General features: G+C 36.4%; 2 protein-coding genes across 3 annotated transcripts; both read right to left on the bottom strand.

Annotated features, from left to right (window-relative positions):
• Nucleotides 1–4,284: 4,284 nt before the first annotated feature.
• On the bottom strand, nt 4,285–13,290 carry LOC142349058 (uncharacterized). The gene is made up of 5 exons (XM_075400472.1): nt 13,141–13,290; nt 12,384–13,062; nt 11,510–12,104; nt 8,389–11,251; nt 4,285–4,551 (listed from the first exon to the last, which is right to left on the bottom strand). The coding sequence occupies exons 1-5, from the start codon at nt 13,288–13,290 to the stop codon at nt 4,285–4,287; spliced, it is 4,554 nt and encodes a 1,517-aa protein (XP_075256587.1).
• Nucleotides 13,291–14,564: 1,274 nt separating this feature from the next.
• Nucleotides 14,565–26,878, bottom strand: LOC142349547 (uncharacterized). 2 transcript variants are annotated; one of them, XM_075401181.1, is made up of 5 exons: nt 26,775–26,878; nt 25,788–25,899; nt 22,779–22,930; nt 22,069–22,202; nt 14,565–15,037 (listed from the first exon to the last, which is right to left on the bottom strand). In XM_075401181.1, exons 1-5 carry the CDS (start codon nt 26,824–26,826, stop codon nt 14,756–14,758), a joined length of 732 nt encoding a protein of 243 aa, XP_075257296.1. In that variant the 5' UTR covers nt 26,827–26,878; the 3' UTR covers nt 14,565–14,755. The 2 variants fall into 2 exon arrangements, with proteins under 2 accessions (XP_075257296.1, XP_075257295.1); XM_075401180.1 differs by lacking the exon at nt 26,775–26,878 and adding an exon at nt 26,362–26,455.
• Between the last annotated feature and the right edge of the window lie 355 nt (nt 26,879–27,233).

Raw genomic sequence — 27,233 nt, 5'->3', positions numbered from 1 at the left:
TTTCGAAATTTTAGAATGATTAGCTATCAACTGAACTCATTTATTTGGTTCATTCAGATCTCCAAAGAAAGCCATTGAGATCTGTCATTATTCAGAATTTGTCCAATCTCTACAAAAATAACAACAAAAACAAACCGAAAAATCGATTAAGTAAAAATCGAAAAATTAATTAAAATATTAGTCGATGTTGAAACCAAAAAACAACGAGCCAGGCCTTAAATAAAGAGAAAACGTTAAATGTATAGTTGTTCAACACTATGAATTTTATATGCGACCTGCAAATAATGAGAAAGAGATTATTCTGCAGGAAGCTTGCAAATCGTAAACCTTAATTCACTGCTTGAGATTTAATTTATCCTACCTCAACAAAATAACGACAAAAACAAAAATCGAAAAACGAAATTACATTTTAACCGTTGACGAATCCGTTTGAAGAAAAAGCATGGCCCTAAATAACGAACATAAAAAAGGAACATGTTTAAATGTACCTTTGATCAACACTATTAAACCTCAATGCGTCATGTATTTAATGAGAAAGGCAAATAATCTGCAGGAAGGTCACAGAGGTTAAAAATTAATTAAATTTTCTGATTTTTGTTTTTTTTTTCGCTATTTTTGCAGAGTTATGACATATTCATTATAACGAAAGATCTCAACGGCTTTATTTGGAGCTCTGAATGAAGCATTTAAAGAATTTCAGTTGATAGCCAACGTTTTTTAGACTTCGAAGTTAATTGTTTTCCAAAATTACCAACACATTTCCATAATTATTCATTTTTTCTCTACCTTAAGCCCCTCTTAAGATGCTCTTTAATCTCTTTCTTGCTGCTTTTCCAAATTGATTCATGATAATCTGCAGTAATTTTTTGCCGTTTTTCGTACAATTGAGAAAGATTTAATATCAAGGTGAAGATCCCTGTAATACGTTAAAGCTTGTAATTATCCAAAACTTTGCACACAACCACAAAAAAGTAGACAAATAGAGACAATAATTGAAAAAAAACCTCTAAACTCTGCTATGAGACAGTTTCGAGGAAAGTAAAGTCATAATCTATTCACTGAAAAATTTCACTTTTTTATTTTTTTAAAGTCCTTTTTTTAAAATGCTCATAATGTGATAGCTGATTTGTCAACAGAATGAAACGACAATAAGAAAACCTCAAAATGTCCACAATTCAATGCCCACAAAAGTATTTTGTGAAAACTCAATGTTTTGAACCAAAAAAACTATTACTCGATACGTAAAGCGTCAATTTATGTTTAATTTTGACTCATTAGAAACAAGATGCTACCTGTTTTTGCTGACTTTAAGCTATAAGTAGGCCAAAAATGAAAAAAAAGACGGCCAAAGCTCAGTAATCCATTGTTTATATTTTCAAAGAAATTTGAAAGACCGTGATACTCCGATAGTTAACACTAGCAATTGTATTACAATAGCAGCTTAGTTTAGACAATTTAGATTTACGGCACAAATCCGTATTAGGATGTGATGCTTGCAATCACAGTTTCTTGAAATTGTAGTGGGAAGCTGATGCAATTATAACCTGAGAATTTGTCGCGGAGAAGTGATAGGTTTCATTTCAAATTACTATTTGGACTCAAAAGAATAGCTAGCGAAGAAAAGAAGATTTGAAATAAGTTTATGAGAAGAATGAATTTTTAAGTAAATAATTAAATATGGGCGGCATGGACAAATTCACATCCTTTCTGAACAGAGGCAAAATGGCATCACGTGAACAATAAACCAGACAAGAATTATTTTTACCTCAGTAATTTGAGGTCAATTATCCAGTACACTATTTCCCAACTGAACTTTATATCAACCGCTTTAGCAAATTATTGAGAGTGACATTATTTTAAACAAAAATTAAGATCATTTACATTTTTTTAAGAAATCATCAATAATAAAAAGATATATTGATATATAATAGTAACAATGTATACTGGTTATCACATTTAAAACAAAATATTTGCTGGTTATCATGACTAGTGATAAGTAGTAACTTAGACTTATTTCAATTGATAGCACTTTTTTGGTGAACTCTAAATTAAGTAGAAGAACACGTTTAAAAGTTGTTAACCGAACTGTGGCGAAACTCCACTATAGTTTAAAAAATTTGGAGGATTAACACAACGAATCATGGCTCTTTGAAATTGAAGTAAGATTAGACTGCAATAGTGGCACGATTGAAGGCTGAACTTAAGTAGTAAGCAATGGAATGAAAATAAACTGAAAACAGCTTAATCGAAATTGAATTATTGAGTTTGAATTAAACTGCTTTAGTTTGATTAAGTTAGATCTCGCGTCAAAGACTTGCATGTCAATCTCCTTTTCATAGTCAAATCAATCATAGTCTGGGGAAAAGTAGTGTCCGGTCGAATTCTGGGGTTTGGATGACTGACAACAGAAAGTTTGAAATTTGCTTCTTCCGTTGGAGATTGAGTACTTTCCTCCTGCACGACTCTTGCTATCACTGAGTTTCTGCCCGTTATCTTTTTGAGACATGAACTGATTTGACTCAGTAACCGAACAGACGAAATTTTCAATGCCGTAATAGGTAGGAGCTTTTTTAGTGCATTTACCCGGCAAAGTGGAAGGTGTAGAGGCGGAGGATGCAGCATAAGTTTTTGGATTGGGTGTATTTTTCACGTACGTCTAGTAGCTGCTGCTTTGACGTTTTACGGACTGACTTTGCCTTTGAAATACTACTATTCGCGGATGAAATCCCGAAAGATTTTTGGCATGTTGGTGATGAATCTTTACAGTTTTATCTCGTTTTACAGTAATTACAATAGGAGATTAAGTTTTTGTCTGAAGAACTATTAAAAATTATATGATGTGTTTTTCGTCAATTAATTTTTGAATTCAGTATTCAATAATGCTTGAAGTTACTTGGTACCTGTCGGCCTTTTTATTGAGTTGGGATGAAGTTTTTTTGTGAGATGCTGATTTAACCGCGTGTTTGTGAGACATACCAATGCGGGAGATGAGATCAAGAAAATGAAGTGGTTTTAATTGGGAATTGTTTTTGATTACCATTTAAGATTAGTTTTAATTGATTCAAAGATAATCCTAACTGAAACAAATGCTCACGGCAAATGATTGGTCGATGTCCATCTTCTACTACTATAGCATTAAAGTCTTTGGCCGTTCAGGTTTTTGCTTTTTACCGTAGTGATAGTGCCAACAACATCTTTATTATATCATTCAAAAATGTTTCAAAGTCGTGCATTACCAACGGCTTTACCCAATAACTGTTCTTGTCGTCCATAAGCGCTGCTTTTGCCAGTTTTTTTTGTGTAATTGTGCAGACGCATCTCTTAACACTTTTGTCTCAATATTGCCGAAGTGTACCCGTACATTGACTGATTCCACTTTCCTGACATTGTGGTCGTCTGTGACAGTTGCTACATAGATGTATTCAAGTTCATCGTAATCAGAGTCATAATATGCGTCATACATGTTGTGCTTTTATAGCATATTATCTATTTGGTTGTCTTGATCATCCAGCCATAGTGATTTTCCTACTGTGGCAGCTTCAGATTGTCAATCCTGTTTATTGTTGACTCTGGATTTCGGCATCATAGAATTTTTAGGTTTTCGACCAAATTTTAGCAAAATGGTTGTTTACACCACAGATTTTGCACGCTTCAACTTGGGCTGGATTACTTTGACGACGACTAGGAGATCACGTTTTGCCGAAAATAGGACAAATACGCGGCATGGATGTTTACTTGGTTTTTCCAAGTCTTTTGAATGTTGTCGACGGATGGATGGGAGTTAGAACTTGTTATCGTGTAAGCAGAATTTCCAAATATTTCAATTTGATTTTTCTATTCATCTCTGCTTGATGGCGAGTTCTAGCGCTTTGTGCAACTCCCGTCATGCATAATTGCAATGAAGTATGGTCGGATCTTCATGGCTGCCGAGATCAAAATTAAGGGAAAGTTCGTGAGAACATCAATGCATTTTTTCAACAGGTTCTCATTTGAGTTACTTCATTGTTAAAATTGTATAGCTTTCGATTTTTATGTTTCTTTGTTTTGTCAAAACATTGTCAACAATATCCCACAATACATTTTTTTATGTGGTCAGTTTTGACAGTTGGTTCATGGGAACCGAAGATTCTAATACTATCTATACCTTGACTAAGATTGGAAAAGAAGCCTTTGCTGTCACAAAATATCGAGCGTTTGTTGCCACACAGTATTGCCGCAGCCTCAATATTTTAAGATTCGTTTAGCAAAGTGTTCTCATAATTGTTAATTATGAATTTTGCAATTTCATTTGCTTTGAGCAGTGCTATGGTCTACATCCTCCTCATGAATCGGTTCTGGCGGTAGAGTTACTTTATCCGGAGGTGCCTCGCGTAGATTGTCAATTGAGATTTCTTCTTTTGCTAGCTTAGCCAACTTTAGGATGATGCGCCATCTTTCCCATCGTAGTGGTGTCTCCAAGGTTGGTCTTTCCCGGAAGATTTCAATCCCAAAAAGCCACGTTCTATTGCTGCTCACTTTGCCATGTGATTTTCTGACAGGTAGACTAGCAATCTTAATACAATTGCAGCTTAGTTTAGACAAGTTGGATTTGAGGCACGAATCCGTATTAACATGAGATGCTCGAAATCATAGTTTTTTTGATATTGTAGTGGAAAGCTGATGCAATGCCATTCTAAAATGTTTTTGTTGAGACACGTTTCTACTGAGATACTATTTGGGCGCTAGAGAAGAGCTAGAGAAGAATTAAATGAGTTCAATTAAGTTAATGAGAAGAATGAAAAAATAAGTATATTCTGGCGGCGTGAGCTGGTTTTCATTATCCAGACAGAGGCAAAATGGCATCAAGCGAACAATATACAAGTCACGCGTAAATCATACCTCTGTGAGCTGAGGTCAAAAGTCCGATATACAATTTCTCAACCGTAACACAAATTGAAAACGACCACAATTTTTTGCCTAAAAAACCAGTTTTATCTCCCTGAAACTTCATAGGAAGCCAATTGGGCTTTTAATTAGTAGGCTATCATTTGAACTGTTCTGTTCCAGAATAAACATTTTAAAAGTAAAAAAGCAAAAACTGTTTGAAGAATTACAACGACATATTACAATCGGAATTGTTTTTGGACTGTAAAAAACAACGATTAGACCGAAAGTAGGAATCTTCCAAATGAGTTTTTGGACTGTAAAAAACAACGATTATACCGAAGGTAGTCTCAACAATTCTGTTCGTCATTTTCGAGCAGATAATTAATCTGAATTCAATGGATATCAATAATTTGACATAAAAATCAATATACTTAGAAAACAATATCAACTTAAAAATTAAGCATTTTTTTTAAATTATCGAGATGAATTGGTGAAATACCGGCAAAAGTTAATTGAAGAACACTCTCAATTGAAGCGCAAGTAAAATTATCCCTATTTCAAAATAACATAGATTGTGTCAGCGCTTTTGGATGGCCTAACCCGGCACGATTAAGCAAACTAGACTAAACAATCCTATTTTGCGATGAAACAAAACTGAAATTGAAAAATTTTGAAATAGATTTTGCCAAATCTTTTTATTTGCACATCAACAACATACTTGTATCGTTCGAGGGAAAAAGAACAATTGCTAAAACTTTCAACGTATTTGTTGGCAAAGTTGGCAGAAAACTGCGTAAAGATACGGAAAATTTGAAAAAAACAACAAAAATTAGTCAAGTGTTCACAAAACCTTAGAACTCGATAACACCTTGAAAAACGAAATTCACTTTTTTTAAATTTTCAACGCTGGAGGGTTTTCTAATGATACCACTCAAATACCTCTATCTTGGATATATCTATCGGTCAAAATTAACTGAACAAACGAAAACACATTTGAGTATATTTTTTCTCCCACACTAAAGTGCGTTGGAGCAAAAAAGCAAAAAAAAATAAGGGAAAGAATTCAAGCTGGGGAAAAAGAGCAAGTAGTGTCCCTTGAACTTCTAAAGTAGAATTCGAGTGCTCGGATGTAAATTTAAGATAAAGATAAGGTGCCCGGGTCAAAGTTTTTGGGTGAGTTTTTGTAAGAAATGCGGTGAACACGATGAATTTTGGTAAGAATCGCGGTGATTGCGGCGAATGCGGTGAAAAATTATTTCACCGCATTTAAATGCATTTCTTTCAAAAATTGACCGCAAAATTCACCACAGTTCTTACAAAAATTCTCCTCGTTGACTTTTGTGGCAAGTTAATGTAGGAAATATGGTGAAAGCCGTGAATGCAGGGAAAAAAATCAAGTTCACCGCAATTCTTACAAAAACTCACCACGATTACCACCGCTTTTCTTACACAATTTAACCGTATTTGCGTTCCAACTTTTAAAGAACCTGATTTAAATTCACAAGAATTAACAGTTGGCGCAGTGGAATAAGAAAATGGAGGTATGCAGGAGTCAAGAGGTTCGAACAAGAGGTTGAAAATCAATAGTTCACCGCGATTCACCGCATTTACTGGAAAAAGATGTATGAAATAATCTGTGAAAATTATCATTTTTTACCGCATTTTTTTCGAAAATTCACCCCCAAACCTCGACTCGGGTGTATTGAGGCATTTTTGATTAAAACTCAACACAGTTCAGGGCTTTTAGCATAGGAAGAAACAAACAAAATAAACGATAGAAATATAAGTGAGCAAATGTCAAAAACTGTAATTTTTACCCTATCTTTACCATATCCCGTGTGCGGTGTTCCGCCTTCAGTTAATTTAGAATGTGTTGTGTTGGTGGTGCTGCGGCCGGACGTCAGAGAAGCAAACTAATCAGCTTGCTTCACTGACGCCAGTGTTTGTGGTGTTTCAAAAAAGACCCTTGAGTTATAGTTACTTTGGCACGATATGCCTGGGCTACCCTTTGCCCACTGTTGTTCCTTTTCAACAGTTATAACTTTCTTGAGATTTGCTTCACAAATCTTTTCTTGCTACCGTGAAAAAGTCATCCATTTCCTAACCATTGAATTACATCTATAGAATCAACATTATGACTTGGTTTTCAAAGTTACAGTTTTTTAGCACGTGCCTCTCCTGGTACACTGGGCCCCCATTTTTGGGCACCAAAACTCAGAAAGTTTGTAGTCGATCTGTTGTTGTTGTTGAAGTCTGTTTGAAGTTGCTCTTTGTCGTCTCGTCGTGTTCCCTTTTGCTCTGTTGTGTCTTTTGTGTAGCTAAACTGTATTTCTTACTTCATCTGCTGATGATTATGTTGAAATGTTGTATTGAGTTGTGTCCTCAATAAAACGCGGATCTTGAAGTTATGGACTCGTCCATATCTACAAGTATGTCTGTCTTGACTTTGATAATGTCTGCTGTTGATGAATGTGTTGACTGCTGTTCAGAAAATACTGTTGCTTCTTCTGAAGTAATTCTTGCTGAAGTTTTTGTTGTTGTGAAATTTCTGCTGATGTCTTTCGTCGGTGTTGTCTGTAGAATGTTGCTGTGTACTGGTTGTCAACGTGCTGCTTGTAGTGTTATATGAAAGTGGTATGCTGGAAATTTGAATTGCTTTTGTGCTGATTGCGGTTAACTGTGTACATTTGTAGTTGTTTTAAATCGACTTTTGTATTGGCTGATTGGCGATTGTCAAAAACTGAACCATTTCTGGAAAAAATGTTGTTGTTGCTGGTCTGCTCCTTGAAAGTTGCTGGTTGACAAATTGATGCTCCCCGTGTTCCCTACGTGCTTAAATCTACCACTACCTTGTACCTATTGCCTACCTTTTACCTGTTTTTCCCTAATTAGAGTTTTGTCGGAATACCAAATGTTTTGTAATACTTTTTACCACTGATGTCTGGTTTTACCTAAGCTGTTTAGTGTCATCTAGTTATTCAAAATACTGTTAGACTGTCAGTTTAACTCTCTGCTGTTTTGCAATAAGCTAATTAATTGTGCATTTGAATTCCAAAACCTACCTAATGTCTATCCAGAATTTGTTTTCCTGTTAAACCTACCTACCTAAATTTTTCTATTTGAAAGTATTCTCTAATGTACGCTAAATTTTGCTAATTATAGTATCCTGTGAGTTACTTATTGAAATTCCTAATTGTACCTGAATGATACCTAAAAGTCCCTTTGAATTGCTAACTCATTGAATTGAACTTTAAACATTTCATCTTTCACTTTACTCCAGTCCCAAAACTGATATCAAGTTTGCTTCAGATTGTGCTTAAAATCTTGTTCTCCATTTACTATTGATAACCTTTATGTTGATTTGTCGCTGATCAAACTAAGTTTAATAGCTGGTTTAACAAAATCCCCTTTTGATGTTTTAACCAGGCAAGACCTTACCACATTATCCTTACCTTTATTTACCTTCTGTACCCTACCTACCGGCCAAATACCCCTGGGTGTGTTGTTTTCTAGTATCCATACCATGTCCTCTACTTCTATCCCGTCTACTGTTGAATGCCATTTTCGACGTTGTCTGAGTGTTGGCAGATATTCCTTTAAAAGACGTGTCCAAAACTCGTTCATAATACTGTTGACGTTGTTCCATAGTTTTCCTGTTCCTCTGTCGTTGCTGCTAATTGTAGTATCTGAAGGCAGTCCTGTTGTCATTCCTGTCAAAAAATGTCCTGGTGTCAGGCTTTCCACATCGCGTATGTCACTGCTGACTGATGTTAGAGGTCTGCTGTTGAGTAGAGCTTCGACTTGGCAAATAAGGGTTGAGAAACTGTCTTCCTGGAGTTTCCTAGATCCAGCGATATTGAAGAAGAGTCGTTTGCTCATCCCAATGAGGCGTTCCCATGTTCCACCAAAATGTGGAGCTCCTGGTGGAATAAATTTCCATTCAATCTTTTTTGATTCCGCATATTTCTGTATCTCTGTAGTTGTGAAGCTGCTTTCTTCGAAGGTCTTTGCTGTACTGGTGAAATATAAAGCGTTGTCTCTGAGAATTCTTTCCGGTAGTCCTCGTCGGCTGAAGAATTGTTGGAATGCCATTATGCATGATTCTTTTTGCAAGTTCCTGGTCACTTCGATATGAACGGCTCGTATCGTCAGACAGGTGAATAAGCAACAGTATACTTTCATGGCTGTGTTGATCTGGCTGTAGATTTCGAATGGCCCAAAAAAGTCTACTCCGGTTTCCTTGAAGGCTACAGGTTTGACTGATAATCGGTAGCTTGGAAGATCTGAAATCTGAGGCTGGCTGTTGAGTTGTGTCTGTCGTCCGCATTCGTAGCATCTGTTCGAGATCTTCTTCATTACTGTTTTGCATTGAAGAACCCAAAAGTTCAACTGAATGATGTGTGTTTGCTGTTCAACTCCAACATGACCATTGATGTTGTGTTGCAGTTCCAGAAAAAGACGAATAATCCTGTTCCTACCGTCTAAGATTATTGGCTTCTTTGTTGATGTTGAAACTGGTGCGTTGGCTAGTCTGCTATTTGAACAAATGATACCATCTTCGTCTATTGAAGGTGTCAACTGAATCAATCTACTCCGTTTTTGAATTGGCTTGTTGTGTGCTAGTTGATTTATGTCCTCGTCGAATGATTGTTGCTGAGATAGACGGAAAAGAAAGTTCTCTGCATCTATGATCTGCTGGTCCCGTGTTCTCGTTTTGTTTCGGAGGTTTTTCATTTTGATGATGACGGCTCTTAGTTTCAACCACTGGCTAAACCTGTTGGCATCAATTAGGTCTTTGTCAATTGGCTGTCGTCGTGCTCCCTGAGGCTTCTGTTCTGCGCTGTTCAAGAAAACAGTTTCATCTGTTGTCGAGTTGTCACTAGAAGATAGAAGAAACTGTGGTCCCTGTAACCAAATAGATTTTTCTGTCATTTCTGTTGCTGTTAGTCCCCTCGTTCCTTGATCTGCTGGGTTGTCCTTGGTGTTGACGTAGTTCCACTGATTGATGTTTGTGAGATCCCTTATTTCGGCAATTCGGTTTCCGATGTACATCTTGTGTTTCAATTTGAAGTTCTTTATCCAACTGAGAACGGTCGTGCTGTCACTCCACAGAAAGATTTTGTCAAACTTGAAATCCATTTCATCCTCAATTGTTTTCTTGAATCTTGCCGCGTAAAGTGCTGCTTGCAGTTCTAGTCTGGGAATTGTTGTTTGACGTAAGGGTGCCACTCTTGTTTTTCCCATGAGAAAATGAGTTGTGGTTTCTTGGTTCCTGGTTGTCTTGATGTATGCTACTGCTGCTGTTGCTTCCAATGATGCGTCGCAGAATACATGAAGTTCCATTGTGTCCCCAAGTGATGTACCACCTACCAACCTGTTTACCCCTACCGTACTTATCTGTTCCGTTTCATGTACCCAATCTTTGATGGCCTTTCCATTGTCTCCACCGATAGCTTTGTCCCATTCGCGTCCATGTTTCCACGGCTCTTGCAGTAGAATCTTGGCTCGGATGAGGAATGGCGATATGATTCCCAAAGGATCGTAGAAACTTGACACGAAAGAGAGAAACTTGCGTTGGGTCCAAGTTTTACTGTCCAGGTTCCTTCTGTCTTTCGCTTTGAACATTATTTTGTCTTCGTCTAAGCTCCAGTAAACTCCAAGTACTCTTTGATGAAAACCTTTACTGAAGAGCTCCTCCACTGGTTTGTATAGATCATCTTGCATCTGCTCACAAAACTCACGGCTGTTGCTGCACCATTTTGTCAGATTGAATTTACCATTCTTCAGAGTATCCTTGACATCCTTGGCTGTGGTGAAAGCTGTGATGGCGTCGCTAAAAGATGAAACCATCTCATCCATAAAGAATGTCCGCTGAATGATCTTTAGAGAATTTGGGTGATCTTCGATGTCGTCTTGGGCTGTCTGTTGCAAAACAAAATTTGCGCAAGCTGGTGAGTCTCTGGCTCCAAAGATGTGTCGTTGGTATTCGTACACCTCTAATTCTGAGCTGTTGGGTTGTCTCCACAAGAATCGTAGATAACGTCGGTCCTGTTGTCGTACTCCGATTTGCATAAACATCGCTTCGATGTCTCCCTGGATGGTGATGGCTCCCTGTCGGAATCTTAGCAAAATTCCAAGCATATTCCCGAGTAGGTCAGGTCCAGCTAAGAGTTTTTCATTGAGGCTTGTTCCGCTTTGTGGTGCTTTGGCATTGCAGATTCTTCGTATCTTGTCGGGTTTGTTTGGGTTGACAAGACCATAGTGTGGTATGTACCATCCTGTATCTTTCTGTCTATGGAAAGGTACTTTTGCAATGTAACCTTTTTCCAGGTCTGCTTGAATGCCCTCATTGTATTTCTTGTACTGTTCAGGTTTCTTCTGTAGTCTGTTGACAAGATGATTCAAATGAGTCAAGGCTTATGACCGGTTGTCTGGTAAACTGCTGTCGTCTTTCCAGAGAAGTCCCGTTTCATAACGTCCATCTGCTTGTCTCACGCATGTTGTGTTAAGTATCTTGGTGGCTAACAAAACTTCTGGATCATTTGGTTTGGTTTTGGGTTCCAATGGAATTGTCTCTGCTTTCCATCAATGAGAAACTTCTTCGTTGAGGTCATTGTCTTGTTCAAGGCAATTGCTGCAAAACAAAGCGGTATGGTGCATTGAATGTTGTGTTTTGCTGTCATCCAATACTGTATGAGGTCCAGAAATAGTCCAGCCAAGTTTGAAAAGACTTGCGCTTGGTGCTGATGATGGTCCTTGTTCAACTCTGACTGGTGAGATAAGGTTAATGTTGTCCTGTCCAATCAATACTGTGACTTCGAGATTATCCAGAGTTGGCATATTGACATGTCTAAGGTGGTCATACTTTCTGGCAATGTCTCCCGGGTGCTCCCTCAGCTTTGGCAAATTGATGTTTTCCACAACGTATATCTGTTTGAGATTGTAGCGTTCGTCGTCATCCAAATTCGAAATTTCTGTTGACGTTGTGTAACACGATTTTGTGTCTGTACCGTTGGCTCCCTCCAAGACAAGTTGTTGACGTGTTTCTTTCTGAAGGCGTAGTTCGTCGGCTGTCTTCGAGAGAAGTATTGTCAAGCTGCTTCCTGGGTCGATGAAGGCGTATGTGCGAACTTTATTCTCCTTGTTATGTAAAATAACTGGCATGACATAGAGAAGATTCGTTGTTTTAGTTGCTGCTGTCGTGTCCTTTGTTGTGGTTGTATCTTTGTTGCTGATGACTGCAAATGAGTTACCATTTCCTCTCGAGTTGTTCGATTGAGAGTTTGGTAGAACAACTGAGGTCAGTGTTCATCCGTATCTACTGTTGGCACCTTGTAACATAGTGTTGTGTCGTTGTCCGCATCCTTGCTCCCTGCAATTAGAGATTGAAGGACAGTTGTTGGCTCGATGGTTCGCTCCCAAACAATTTCTGCAAAGGTTCAACTGATAAACTGTTTGTAGTCTTTCGTCTGCTGTCTTTGCTTTAAACGTTGGGCAATGGAATACTTGATGATTACCGTCGTTGAAGACACAAGGCAGAGGCTGGTTGTTGCTGTTGCCTCCTCTTGTTGCTTGAAACATTTGTGTTGTGCTCCGCTGGTTATGCTGGTTCTTGTTGTTGTTGTTGTTGCTAAAGTTGTTTATCTTCTGTGTTGGTTGTTGGTGCTGCTGTTGTTCCCTGTTTGGATGAGTTGGTTGTTGATGAAATTGTCGGTTTCCATTTAAGGTGAAATTTCGTTGATGTGTATCACTGTTTGTGCTGAGACTAGTATTGCTTCGTCCTTGATGCGTTGAACGTTCATGTGCTTCTGCTATTTCTTTAATCCATTGGTTGAAGTCTGCAAGTGTCGGCTGCTGAGTTCTTCGTCGTAAAACAAACTGATTCCATTTGAATTCTTCAATGTAAGGTAGTTTGTCGGTTGCATGCTTCAAGATTGTCGTGCTGTTGAGATCGGCTTCGAAGTTGAGTTCTTGTAGTGTCCTTGTCATGGTGTTAATGAATGTGGAAAAATTTACAATTGTCCAGGGAAGAGATGTCGTTGGTGGCCTGTAGTTGATGAGTTTCTCCAACAAGTTGCTGATGATGACGTTTGGGTTCCCAAACCGCTGTTTCAACTCGTTTATTGCATCTTTGTACAGGTGTCCGTTGCAGGCAAACCCTTCAATTGCTGTTTTGGCTTTTCCAATTACAAGTCCCTATAGATAGGCGATCTTCTGTCCATCACTGAGCTGAGTGTATCCAATCAAGAAACTGAAACGGCTGTACCAATCTGCCCATTTGCTCGGGTCACCGTTGAACTTCTGAAGATCCATCTTTGGAAGAGCTTCCACATAAGGCGTATAGAATGGAACTGGTTGTGATAACGTTGTTGACAATTGTTGCGGTTGTTCTGTTGGCTGATTGAATGTTTGTGTGTCCCCCATTCCAGTAACCCTGTTCTGCTGGTCGTTTAGGCTGATTGAGTAAGCTAGTCTATCATACTAAAAGCTGTTGAGGTTGTCACGTTGAGTGGAATTGCTAGTTTCTGGTTGTTTGTTGTGTAAACTTCGGTTAACGGATGTTTGCTGTTGTCCAATTGCTCTAGTGTTGTTGTTGTTGTTGGTTGCTGAGTTATCCGCTGTCGAGTTGGCTGTTACTGTTGTCTCGTTGTTGTCTTGTGTGTTGTAGTTTGTTGTGGTGTTTTCTTGCGAAAGGCGATTCTGAATTTTAATTTTCATGTCGTCGATGTTGTTCCACGTGTCAGTGATTTTTCCGATGTACTCCTCGTGCTGATCTTCGTCAAGCTGTGAAATCAACTCGTAACTGGTTTCCTCGAACTCCGAAAATGTTTCCGCTGCCTTTTCATGAACATTCTTCGCTGCGTTTATGTTCCCACTGTCAATCAATTCGCTCATGGTTTGCAGGTTCTTCGCAATTTTCTCCTGGTACATCCCGAATTCTTAGCAGAGTAGAAGTAAGTTCATCTCAACTGTAATTAATATGCATTGGAACCCATAAATATTAAAGAGTCTGATAATTTCCATCTGTTAAAGTCACTTGTTCCAACATTCCTTTAGAAATGGGGTATTAAATCTATCATGCCCTCCATTTTTTGTGAGTGATGTTGACAGCATTTTCTCTGAAATTTTGACAGATAAGAGGAGCACAATATAAAAACAATTGAAGAATAGGTTTGATTTTCTTGAATTCCTTTTTAAAAAACTTGAAAATATCGAAACCTACCCCTCCACAATCTCACTGAATTTGTTTGTGCAAATTTTTCATCAAATGCGCTAAATCATCAAATGATAGTTAATTTTTTTAAGTCATTTGTAACTCAGTTTTCATTCAATTTTCTCGGTCAATTGATTATAAAGGCTCAAACGTTGAAACTTACTTTACAAATGACTATTTCATTTTTGGCTTTCATTATATGATTTAGCGTCCAAAAAATTACCAGCCGTCTACTATGCGTTAAAAAAAGCTAAAACTGTAACAAATCGTTTTTAGAGAATGATTTGAACTCATTATGCTGTTTCCGATACTTTTCAAAAAATCGTCAGGCCTATGTAGGTGTTCCTAGGTCAATAATATTTTGGTTCCGTGATCATGACAATCTCGTTATTGAGATTATTATGCAGACCTTCAGCTTCCAAATTTTGCTTTTTGACGTCCGCACTAATCCCATAACCATCTTCTTCAACAAACTTTTTGCATTAAAATAATCGAAATTGATTGAATGTAGACTTTCATGGGCATTTGAGTTCATTTGATGAAAACAATTCATTTGATATTAACTTGGTGGAATTTCATGACAAAAATTTTGTTGAATGTTTCTATTGATCTGATTTAAACGACAGAATTGGTTGTTGTGTGTTCATTCATTCTCTCTCTCCTTCTTTCTCTCTCTCATCGACCATCATCACTTCCCCTTGAACTAGAACCTTGAATCGGTGGCAAATCGGGGCATAATTCGGGCTTATCCTTACAGATGACGAAGTGCATAAACCAAGTGAAGTTCAGATCTTTTTTCACCTTCCCTGCTTCGTACACGTAGATATTAGTCGAACCTCCTAAACGTGGAATGGCAAAGGGCTTTGTCATCCGTTTGTCTCCGACCACCTTCAATTGTCCTATGCCGAACCCGACTTGCGTCACAATGTTCACGCAAAGTTGTTCGTCCCATCGCACCTGATCAATTAAATCTGTTTTGATATTAAAACTTAAACATCGCAGTTTTGAACATCAGAAAATTGACGGTTTATGATCATAAGAATAGTTTGTGCTTGATCTTTTCTGTGTTCCCCCAATTGCTTTCGTGCCCTCATTTACAAATTAGGTGTTTTTATAAAGCTGTCACTGTAAAAAGTAGCACCTGCGCCTGGGGCCAAAAGTTCAAAAGTTATATACCCACTATGTTGGGGGCATTACGGGCGTAAAATTTCGAGTAATTTTTATTGTTTTTGTAACCACATTTAACTTTTGCTATGTTAATACATTGTGCGTGTGAAAGATGCTTAGAAACTTCGCGGACGAAAAGGTGGTGCCCTATATGGAAATTCAAGTCAGTGTTTTTCACTTTTTATCTAGAAGTTGAAAAAGTGAGAACCACTTTCCACCGCAAAATATGTTTGACGGGAGAGCCATCCGCAAAGTCTCCCGTGATTAGACTTCACATAATTTAGAATAAGTGACCAAAAAAGGGAAGCGTAATACAGAAAACATAAAATGTTAAGATCCGAAACTCGAGAACAAACATAGGAATATAAAATAAGCGGCAGATTAATTGCACGATTAGATTAAAGGGGAAAAGACATGTTAAAATAACGATTAATAAACAGGAGCGACTATTCTGCAATTAATCATCGTTCACAATTACTATTGTATACTTAACAGCTTTTTATGTGGAAAACACTTCTCTTTTTGGTATAAAATTTGTTCTAGAATGTTAAATCTTGAACAAATTGTTCTTTTTGCAAAAAAATACTTGCCAATAATTGTAGGTAGACCAGTTCTTAATTGTCTATGTCCACTTCCATTAAAACTTTGTGAAAAGCCCTTTCAGCCGAAGGCATCTGCTTTTCCCATTTATTTGATCCTATTATAATTTTAAGGCTCTTAAATGCTTTGTGGAAACCACAAAAATGTAACCGCTTTCAGCATTGAACGGAAATTGGCACCAGAAAGCGCCAGCCACTTTCTTTGTAAATAGAATTTTTTAGGTTTTTGTAGACGCTCATAATTGAGGGGCGTCGGAGGGGCAGAAATGAACCAAGATTGTTTGCATAGTCAAGAAAACAGACAATTAAGGCAAAAACAAATCACAGACAACCACAAAAAAACAAAATGACAAAGACGACGACGTAAAGCCGTTGTGATTCAATCTAGTGCTCCAAATAACGCTCGTCAATTTATTCATATTTTGAGCTACCCGGGTAGCCATCATAGAACTTTCTTTTTTCTCATACTAAGTCATATACAATTCTTAGTAATCATGCTAAGTCATCTAGGATTTTTACAATTTCTTAAAATTCAAAGATCATTTTTGATTTCCTGGAAATCATAAAGGAATCGAGCAGCAATTTTAAAATTCAAAAAAGCATAACCTTCATTTTCGGCAGCAGATAATTTTTTTTCTGGAAATCATTCAAAGTCATATACGACACATAGTACATTGACTGGTGCCACAGATTCCCGTATAAATTTGTCAGAGGTAATTGAAATTTAATTTATTGCATGAGCCAACTGCTTTTCGACTCTTTAGGTGCTTTTTGACTCTTTAGGATAATTTTGGGTTGCATACTTATTTAAAAAATGATTTAAAGACGTAAAATTTTCCATAATTTTTGAAATTTCTTATTAACGAGCTCATACAAGTGTGAAATAACTTCAGAGAATATACAGTAACGAGTCATCTATGAGTTCTAAAGCCAAAAATGGAGGGAACAAGGATGAATGGTTCCTCTTAATCACAATAGGATCATAGATGAAACCCTGGCAGTCGTACAAGCCATGATTATATATGAGTTCTTTTATTTTATAGCGGGATCGTACTAAGAAATCAAATAATGAATGTATATAATTATAAATGATCCTTGTATGAGTTCGGTTGTAACCAAATAGATTTCAATTACCTTCAGAACCATTCCTTATCATACACAAAAGAAAACATCTAGAACAACGAAAATTAGCAACAATATTTGAATTCTTGGGTTTCCTTATCAATTTGTTAAGAGATTATTTCGATTATAAAGACTCCCGGGACCACGATTTGAGAAATGTGGTAACTTTTGTTTTGGATTTTTTTTTAAATTTCTGTTTTATTTTTTTTTTCAAATTGCTACGTTTCTCAATTGTATCGTAAAATTTAACTAAAACTGCGCCTTTACGAACAAATTTATTATGTTCTACTGTTCTTTGTAAGATGTGTAGGTAAGCTCTTAGAAATTTTGAATTAGTCCTTCTACATTGCAAGTTAGAAGCATAACTGGATTTGAAGTGGGAAATTCAAAAATTTTTCATTTATCTCAAAAACAAAAATTGGAGCTTGAAGTAGAAAAAAAATGTTAAATAACGAAATACTGATATAACTGATAATCTGGTTAAATTAAAGTACTCAAAATGCAAGAAATGGCCCGTGTTGAGGAATTTTGTTTTTCACTTGTAAGAAATCGTCGTTTTTTAATCGTTTTTCTTGGACAAAAACGATCAAAGACCTTACGTGGTAATCGTCGTTTTGTTCGTTATTTCGTCGTTTTTTTTATGGAAGAAAGCAACGGTCAAAAAACGACGGTTACTTTTGAAAAAAGACAACGTAAGAAACCACAAAAAACGATCAGAAACCGACGATTTCATTTTTAAAAAACCGACGTAAGAGAAACGACAAAAAACGACGAATTAACTATCTTTTCTTACATGTAAAAAACGACTTGAACGACGGAAACTAATGAAAACGAAGAAAACGACGACAAAACGACGAAAACGACGACAAAATTTTGAGAACAACGATTTCTTTCAAAAAAAATTGTCGTATTTTCATCGTTGTTCTCAACACGGGGGAGATTTAAATCTGTACTCATCGCTTTATAATTTATAATGTGCCTTAGGGCTGAGTTCCACTTAGTGTCTCCATGGCCACAATCCCCTGGCGCGCGAAAGGCAGCGGTGTCAACCATGTATACAACCACGTTAAAAAATTTCATGAAAAACTTTTAGAGTTAAATTTTTCGAAAAATTATCTTCAGAATATTGAGATAATTCAATCTTCAGAATATTATCTACAGATATTTCAGAATATCAACCTAAAACCTTTAGATGAATTTTCAATTTTTTTTTTCGAAACACATAAATCAAGTTTAGAAAATTTTCAACAAGAGAGGGGGAATTATTGGGCTTTATTTTCTCAATTTTTCAAGACATTCACTTAAATAAATTGGTGCCCTTCGAGAAATTGCCTCTATGTAAACTTCATATTTTAGAAAAGAGGTAACTAAATTTCACAGATTGCAAAAAATATTGCCCAATTTTTGGAGAGTGTAGTCTATATAGTGTTCGCTTAAGGTACATTAAAACCGATTTCAAATGAACACTCAGAAAACGCTGTAAAGAATTATGTATGAGAAAAGAAATTCCTTATTCATTGTTGTATTCGCCGCCCCAGGAAATCATTTTTGATTAATTAACTCTAATGCCGAAACGTAGCGTATCGGCATTACCAGATAGCAAGAAAAACGGAAAAAATGTGCAATTCTCTAAAACATTATAAGCAGGACAAAAATTAGTCTAAAAATTGCATATAATTTTGATTTCTGTGGAAATTAAAATCATACGTTATTTTTTTTGCCAAAAAACTTGAAAAGAATCTCTCAAAGAATTTTTATTGAAGTACGTTAAATTTTTTTTACTTTACAATTTATACCTCATTATAAGTCAGAGCCCCTACCTAATGGAGTGGGTCATTTAGTGCATTTACTTCTTTAATAACACAGAACGTATATTAATACATGTAAAAAGGGCCCTGCAGTATGTGACCCCGGACTGAACCTCTCTTAATCAGTACTGATTCAGTGAAATTGCAAGTATTGGATCAGTACTGTATCAGAGCTCTAATAATCTTTTTTTTTGGGCTTGGCACGTCTTAAATCAGGTCTTAAGTCCTGGAAAGTCTTGAGAGAAGTCTTGCCCAAGATTTGACAAGTGTATGCGCAAGTCTTGGCCAAGACTTGATAAGTCTTGAGCAACTCTTGGCGCAGACCTGACAAGTCACGAGCAGGTCTTGTGCAAGTCGTGGGTCAAATACTCAGCACAGTGTTTATTTTTGGTTTGCTTTCGTTTGAACGTTTGAGAGCGAAAGAAAAATGCTGACACTTAAACTGGATGGCCTAAAAAAATTCCACGTGAAAAAAAGAAACACGAAAACGCGAGAACTTCCACAAAGTTCATTTGATATAGAATAAAAAATTAACATTATCATTAACGATTGTAAAATCAAGTTCAATCAATTTAACAGGAATCAATAAGTAAAAGAGAAAATTTGATTTCGGAATGAGTTCATGCTCCTGTTTTTACAGAGTTTTTCCTTTAAAACCAATTGGTCGCTCTTGTTGCTGGTTGTCCACTCAAGCGCTGGGAAGGATTTCTGCTGGATCTGCTTACTTTTATTCTTTTTCTTGGTGTTCTTAGCTAGCGTCGTAGTTGTGGATTAGTTCGTCGTGGTTCCATGCGTGGTAAGATATCAATAATTTTTCTTATTCTTACGAGAAAAAAAGTCGTTAATTAATATTAATATTTCAAGAAGTATTGCGTGACAAGGAGATATATAGAGAGTGAAGAAAGTGCAAGTAGAAAGAAATAAAAAATTGAAAGAATTAAAGTAGGGCTTCGCTCTGGGTGGGGATTGAACAACTGCGCCCCGTTTGACCATAGAATTAGAGGACATTGCTACAATCGCTGTTTTTGTTGTAAAAAATTGTAATTACGTTCATAAAAGTAAGAGTTAAGACGCATTAAAATAAATTGTCGGAAGGTAAGAAAAAGTGCAGATGCAACCGTCAATAATTGAAATTCAAAACGCAAAATTGTAGCTAATAGAAAAATAAGGTAAAGTAGGGATGGAAAAATAAAATGCAGTAAAAAGTGTTTTGCTATCCTAAACCTTAAAACCATTGAACCAAACCGCACATAGCACTAATTTATGTCGTTATTTGTGTAGCTATAACCTAACTGTGATAAATATACCAGTGGAGTGAATGTGAAAAATAAGAACGTTTTCTTGATTTAAAAAGAAACTAAATGTTTAAGATTTACCAATAAATAAAAGCTGTGTAATCTACTTGTGTTTTCTGCGTGTTTCAGACAGCTAAGCTCGGAATTTATTAAGTGAGCGGCTGGCTTAGCTGCGGGATTAGGACAGGACACTTTGTTTGTGTGACAGTTGCCCCGAAAAAAACTAAGCTTACGGCTAGCAATAAGTCATTGGTTGATAGCGGTTCTACGATACAGGAACTGGAATTTAGATGAAATAAATAAATAGAAGAGGAGAAGACTGCAAGTTGTTGCTCTGACTTGAACCCTTTCCACTGCTTCGTTCTTTCCTTTCCAAAATCATTAACCAGCTGGCCAATGTATTCTGATTATTTTTGATGAGAGCACTGTTTTTTCGTCATTAGGGCATATGCCAATTTTTTCGGAATTATATTAAAAGAAAAATAGCAAGACAGATGGTCCAGTGTGCTTTGATAACTTTTTTTAAAGGACGTTGTCTCTTTTTCCGGATAAGTTCAAGTATTGATTCGATTTTGATTTCTTTTGCACGTGTCCGGTACTCTTTATCTAATCTGATCTGAATATCCCTTACAGCAGGTATTTAGGCCTCTTCATGGAAATTTTTGACACTGTACCAGCAGTGTTTTCTCATTCAAATTTTTGATGCTCTTTTTTGGGTTAGTTTAATTTTGTTGATAATTAAACTGGATTAAACTGGTCTATCCAGCAGGCATTCGCATAGAGATATCATATTCGTCATCAATCTTGATATGACTGAGCCGCCACTGAGACGTTGGTAGATTCTTTTGTTTGCTCTTGCCACCAAACGTTTGCGGTGTTCGTTCCACTTTGCGCGGTAAGGTTTACGCTAACAAAATTGATTGAGCTTTAATTCTTATAACATTGATGAAAAGATCTAGACTGGAAACTTTATTTGACGGCTTTTTAAAAAAGGTAAAATCTATTTTGCCAAGATTTATTCTTATGTTCAGTTTTTCACACCATTTGGTCAATTTGTCTAGTGAATATTGAAGTTTCTCTTGAATTACTCTACAAAAGCGCAACCTGTATTAAGGGGCAAAGTCATCAGCAAGTTGAGAAACTTGTGCAGGTAAATCAGGAATACCGCTGACGTAAACCAGGAAGAGTATAGGTGCAATGACGCTGCCCTGAGGTTCTCCATCTAATGTTCAAATTGTGCTGCTTTTGATTTTTGAATTTTTACGAAGATACTTCTTCGAGAGAGAAAAGAGTTAACCAATTTTATGAAAGGTTTTTGCAAACCAATTTTTTGCTGTTTGTTTTGAAGTCCTAGTCCCCACACTGCAACAAACGCTTTTTCAATATCTAGGCAGACAAATTCCACTTTTTCGGACCACTGAAACGCTTTTGTATTGTGCCGAGTAAGTTTGAGCAAGGTATCATTTGTGCAGATATAGAATAAAAATATTTCTGATATCTCCCAAAGATACCAGTTATAGCCAATTGGTATTTGTTCAATTTTGAAATATTTTAGTCAGATTATCACATTTTTCATTTAAAAAATTGTACCAATTTTTGCTATTTTTATAATGCATTATTTATAAATCATTTCTTCTAAAAACTCTATTTTGCCTAACTGCCTAACAATCAAGACGTGTCAAGTGTTGGTCAAGACTTGACTCATGATTTGCCAAGTCTTGACCAAGACTTGAGTTAAACTTGACAAGTCTTGAGCAAGTCTTGACATGTCTGTATAAGTCTTAAGGCTTGAGGTAAGACGTGATCAGTACTGATTTGTCAATTCAAGACGTGTATTTCACTGCAGAAGTACTGATCAAGACTTGAAATTCGTTCCGGTATAAGGTGACAAGATAAGGATTGTAATTATACAACGTGTTTGTCCTTAGTCGCTAATTTCCATCAGCGCAATTTCAATTGAAGGTAGGGGTGCTGGCTATAGTAATACAAGAACCAACCTTCAAGAAAACGAGATTGTGGTGAGAAGCTCCAGCAGTGAAGTAGACAATCTTATCAAGGTAGTCCCTTGGGGAAAGACCAAATTTCTGTCCGTATTCAATGTACTGTTTAGTTTGGTATGAACAACAGCCGCCTGAATTAAAACAATTTTGATGTTAGAAATTTTTAACTTCTCTGCACAAAACTTCCCAAGTAATTCCGTTAAAAATGATCTAATTAGAAAATATGAGATGAAAATAATGAAAACAGCCTGTATCGGAACTGGAATGTGAATACACGTATGTCCACGGACATTCCCGTCGGTGACAATTTAGGCTTACATTTACGCAGTCATGAGGTTATTTTGGGCATTCTATATATTTTTCTATATATGTGCCTTTCTGCCACTAATTTTTTGTGAAATTTTTAGGGAACGATTTATGAAAAAATGAACGTTATAATCACCGATAAATCGATTATGTCAGACTGCACACCAGATCCAGGTAGCCAAAAAATTTCAATTTTATTAGAAAGCTGAGAGTACATAATGTAGGAACTAGTCGCATTATTTTTTTCAGTTGTGACACATGGAGGGCGCGCAAGGCATGGTCAAATTGATATACGTTTTAGAAAAAACAGTTTCTTGGCAACTTATGGTGTCACTTTGTTTTCGGTTCTAGTTTTGAGTGACCAAAAACGATTCAGCAATTTGAAACAATTTTTGTCTTACCATTAGCAGCGTCCTGGGGCTTGAAGGAATACCAGTTGACGTTGAAGAAGAAAGTTTTCACAAGTTGTTCAAAAAGTTGTTTGTCATTCTCTTGAGGTTGTCTGTCGCTCTGCTTGTAATTGATCCAATATCCCATCATGCAGTACCAGGTACTATAAATAAAAAGAGTTTAAAAGGAATCTATTTATTCACACAATCTTCGGTTCCAAAATTGTTTCAAACAAGGACTCCTGTCAAATTACAGGAAGTTTAATCTAACTGAACAGCATGAGTACGTCCAAGAGTACATTATTTGCCCTGACCAGATTCTCAGAGCAGCGCTGAACTTCCAATTCCGCTCTTTTACTTTGACCAAGACTCTGCTCAAGTCATCTTTTAGACTTTTCTTAACAAAATTCATAATTCATGGTGCAGCTCACGTCTCTTCACAGAAAAAAATCAATTCTGAAAGAAACCTTCACTTGAAAAAACAAGCCTGAAAATACGTTCAAAGTCTTACGCAAATTACACTTTGGCTTTCGAATCGATTTAAGCTTATACAAAAATAAAAACAATTTTATACAAATAAACAAACAAAGTGAATATTCACGAAAAATATCGGTTGTTTGAGCGAAATTAGATCACTCTAAAGGCCAGGTGACGAAGTCTCAAATAAAAAAAACATTTGGAGAATGCTTAGTTTTAAACTCGTCTAAAAGTATCTTTCCTTTATGTGATCAATCTACAGCAATTATTCAACTTCTGTAAAATTTGTTCTCAATGGAGTTTCGATGAGGATTTTTTTAATTAATTTCTATTTGTTTGAGGTTGAGGTTTCAATAATTGATTTTTCAATACGTTGAGGTCAAAAATAGCCGGATGCTAGTCTCATAGCATATCGTTACTTAAACATTGTACTTCAATTGTATATCGACGGCTCAGTCCTGTAGCTGCTCTCTTTTCGTTTCAGAGCTCAAATCTACAACCAAACCAAAAACTTTCAACCAATAAATCACTACAATCTGGAATAAAGACAATAGAAATCGGCAAATTGGACCAAAACTTGCAGGATTTCGCCAAATTCCATGCGCTCGGCGTGTATTTGCTGGTTCTGACGGGTACTGTTTGATTTGAAATAGTCATGTCAGGCTCGAGCTCAAAATGTGAGCAGTTCGAAACTATTTTTTTCATCAATGTTTTTTAATTCTTATTGATTTTCTATAAACAAAAATCAGATATGCTCGGGCCTTTTCAGAAAATAAATTTCTAATACATATACTTCATAAAACATGAGGTAATACACTGACACAGAGCTCAGCCGAAGATGTACGATTGGAATACAATATTTCAAAAATGATATGCTTTGCGACTATAGAACCTTTGAGTCCTCCTAAATAGATACTGTCTGTTTGCCCTATAAAACTTGCCGATATATGGACTTTATAAAAATGCTCGGAAAGCCAATTGGAGATAATATTGACCCAAATTATGCTGCCTTCTTGATCAGATTTTTGGTAATTTCTCACTTCATCTGATCACATTATAGTGCTTCTAAAACAATCTTTGATCAAACATTTGTTTGTTTTCCTTTCTACGGGGGGCCTTAAAGCTAGGTGTGCAGATATCACCTCATGTTTAAGCTGAAAAGTTATCTCAATTTGACCAGACTTATCAGTCCCTCAGGAGTTTTGAGCTGGTTTTTATAAGGGTCAAGTTAATTTACTCGGATCACTAAGAAAAATCGCTTTTACTATCCTATTACTTAATATCTCAAATCGAATTTTCCTTGAGTCTAGACCTGAAGTTATTACAAGATCGTCCTCGTCCGATATAAGGTATGAAAAGACTGTCCTGGATAGATTTTTGTTATCAAATATTTGATATAGACTTTAAGCGATGTCCTCGACTTTGACTGGAACTAAAGCAACCGTCCTATAATTTGTCTAAACAATAAAACCTGTCCCGGAATTGGGCTGGACAATAAAAAGTGTGCTTCAATTTGGCCGGACAATAAAATGTGTCCTGAAATTTGGCTATGACACAAAAATGTGTCCTGGAATTTGGCTGGACATAAAAAACGTGTCCTGGAAAATGGCTGGACGAGAAAACGTTTCCTGGATCTCTACTGGACAATAAAACTCCTCCTGTAAATTGGCTGGACAATAAAAAGTCTCCTGCAATTTGGCAATTTGGCTGAACAATAAAACGTGTCCTGGAATTTGGCTGGGGCAACAAAATGTGTCCTGGAATTTGACGGGACAATTAAACGTGTCCTGGAAAATGGCTGGACGATAAAACGTTTCTTGGGATTTCGCTGCACAAAAAAACGTTTCCTGGATTTCTAATGGACAATAAAACTCGTTTTGGAATTTGGCTAGGACAATAAATTGTGTCCTGGAAAATGGCCGGACGATAAAACGTTGCTTGGAATTTGGCTGTACAATAAAATGTTTGCTGGAACTTTACTGGACTATGATACGTGTCCTGGGTTTTGGCTAGAGAACTAAAAATGCCCTCAAATTACGCTCACAGCCGTAACAATGTCTTGTTTTTTAATTTTCCTTCAAAGTTAAAGAAACGTAGCGCAATTGGGTAACCATTGGGTGACGTTGGAGAAGGTCTTGAGATCGAATCCAGATGTCAACGGGAATTTTTAGTTTGACTCATTTTTGAATATGAAAAGAATTTGGCTGGACTTATGAAAAGAATTAGCCTCCAATTTAACTATGGTCCTCGGCCGTGTAAATGAATTCAATAATTATACGCTAGAGGGAATTAATAGGTCTTTTCATAATTCCTGGTCTAGACTAGGTTTTTTTCCTCCAATTTCGACCAAATAATACCATACATGTTAACTAGGAATAATCCTCTTATGAAAGGGAAATTCGAGAGACAATTATTGGAAGAAAAAGTAATTATTTTTTTTTCAATCGAGAATTTCCAATTCTGACCTGGAGACGGTTTTTAATATTGATAATTCTGTTGTGAGAATTAAACTGATGAAGAAGAACTATAAAAAGGATAGCCTACTTGAATTGGTGACATTGGCGTCCAACTGGATCTACTTGATCCGGTAAGACAAAGTCCAGCGATTCTCGCTTCTCTTTATTTGAATTTCTTCCACATTTACACAGCTGTAGACCTGTGAAGTAAAAAAAATTCTATCTTTATTTCTTTATATTTTAACTAAATTGTTGGATACTTAACTCTTTAAGCAATTAGTATTAAAATATAATACACTTTGGATTCAATTTATTAATGATTATACAGTTTCCTGATAATGAGCGTAAATTAGTGATCATAATTATAAAGTGTAGATCAGATTATCTAAAATAGACCAGATTTCGACCGGAAAGAACAAGAAATTACGAATCAGAGCAAAAATTTGTTTATTTAAGCAAAATAGAATACATTGGGAAAAATTAAATTAATTATTTAGATTGGGGGGATTTCAAGAAAAGACTGAATTTTGACTTCATATCAAGTTGTAAAAGTGCAAAAGTGCAAGAAATTCTTACCAAATCATTGTAAAGCAAAAAAAAGTTCCTGGCTGGCACCGGAAACAAATAAAAAACAAACAGATTAATTGACCGCAAAATGTTACCTGAGAGTAAAACGGCCAATACAATGTTGATACAAAGGTAAGGTTTCGAAGGCCACATATTGTAATCGTCTCAACTCTCAACTGAGTTTTGAATAGCGAACAGTTAAAATAAATATATCTTTCTCTAACCAAATCAAGAGTAACCAGATCGAGTTTGTCTTTGCATATAAAACTTGTGCAAAAGTACAATCAATTAGAGAGAAAAAATAAGACTACAGAAAACTAATAATAATTCGCTCCATGATCAAACGAAAAAAGAACACAAATTGACCAATAGAAACGGAATTTTACTTGCCAGTTTTAACAAGCATGAAGCTGTAAAAATATTGAGAACTTGTTGCAATGCCTAAAACTTCCAGCTGTTTAACGCCCTTTTGTTGGATTCTGCTGTCAGTATAATTATTTTCACTAACCTTTTTCGAGTTCTAAGAAACAGCTTTCTATTGACATAATGAGAATTTCCATGGCTTTACAAAACTCTTTCCCAGTGCCTGCTACTATTCCACTATGTAGATACTACAAATGTTGAGGAAGGTTAGAAATCGTTTGGCCAATTTCAAAAATGACTGGCCATATGGCAAGGGATTAGAGAACTGCTACCTAACCTAGCGATCATCATGCTGTATGCCAGAAAGCCTGACGACAGACCACTTGTTGAAATAGAGACTAAGTTGTTGCAAAAAGAAAACAATGCAAAAAAGCCGCACCAGTCATCAAATTGTTTTCAGGGAGCAGAAAAATGCTGTTTAATTGATTTCTTTTTAAATTTCGCAATCAAACTGCATAAGGCCACCATTGTTTGTGCGTTTGGTTGTTTTCGAGCGTAACCCGGGTTGACTTCATAATTGAAAAAGTTGTAAAATCACAACTTC

This window comes from Convolutriloba macropyga, chromosome 11 (assembly GCF_964194025.1).
Source record: "Convolutriloba macropyga chromosome 11, txConMacr16.3, whole genome shotgun sequence".
NCBI classification, from domain to species: domain Eukaryota; kingdom Metazoa; phylum Xenacoelomorpha; order Acoela; family Convolutidae; genus Convolutriloba; species Convolutriloba macropyga.
This window is presented reverse-complemented; position numbering and strand designations above follow the sequence as displayed.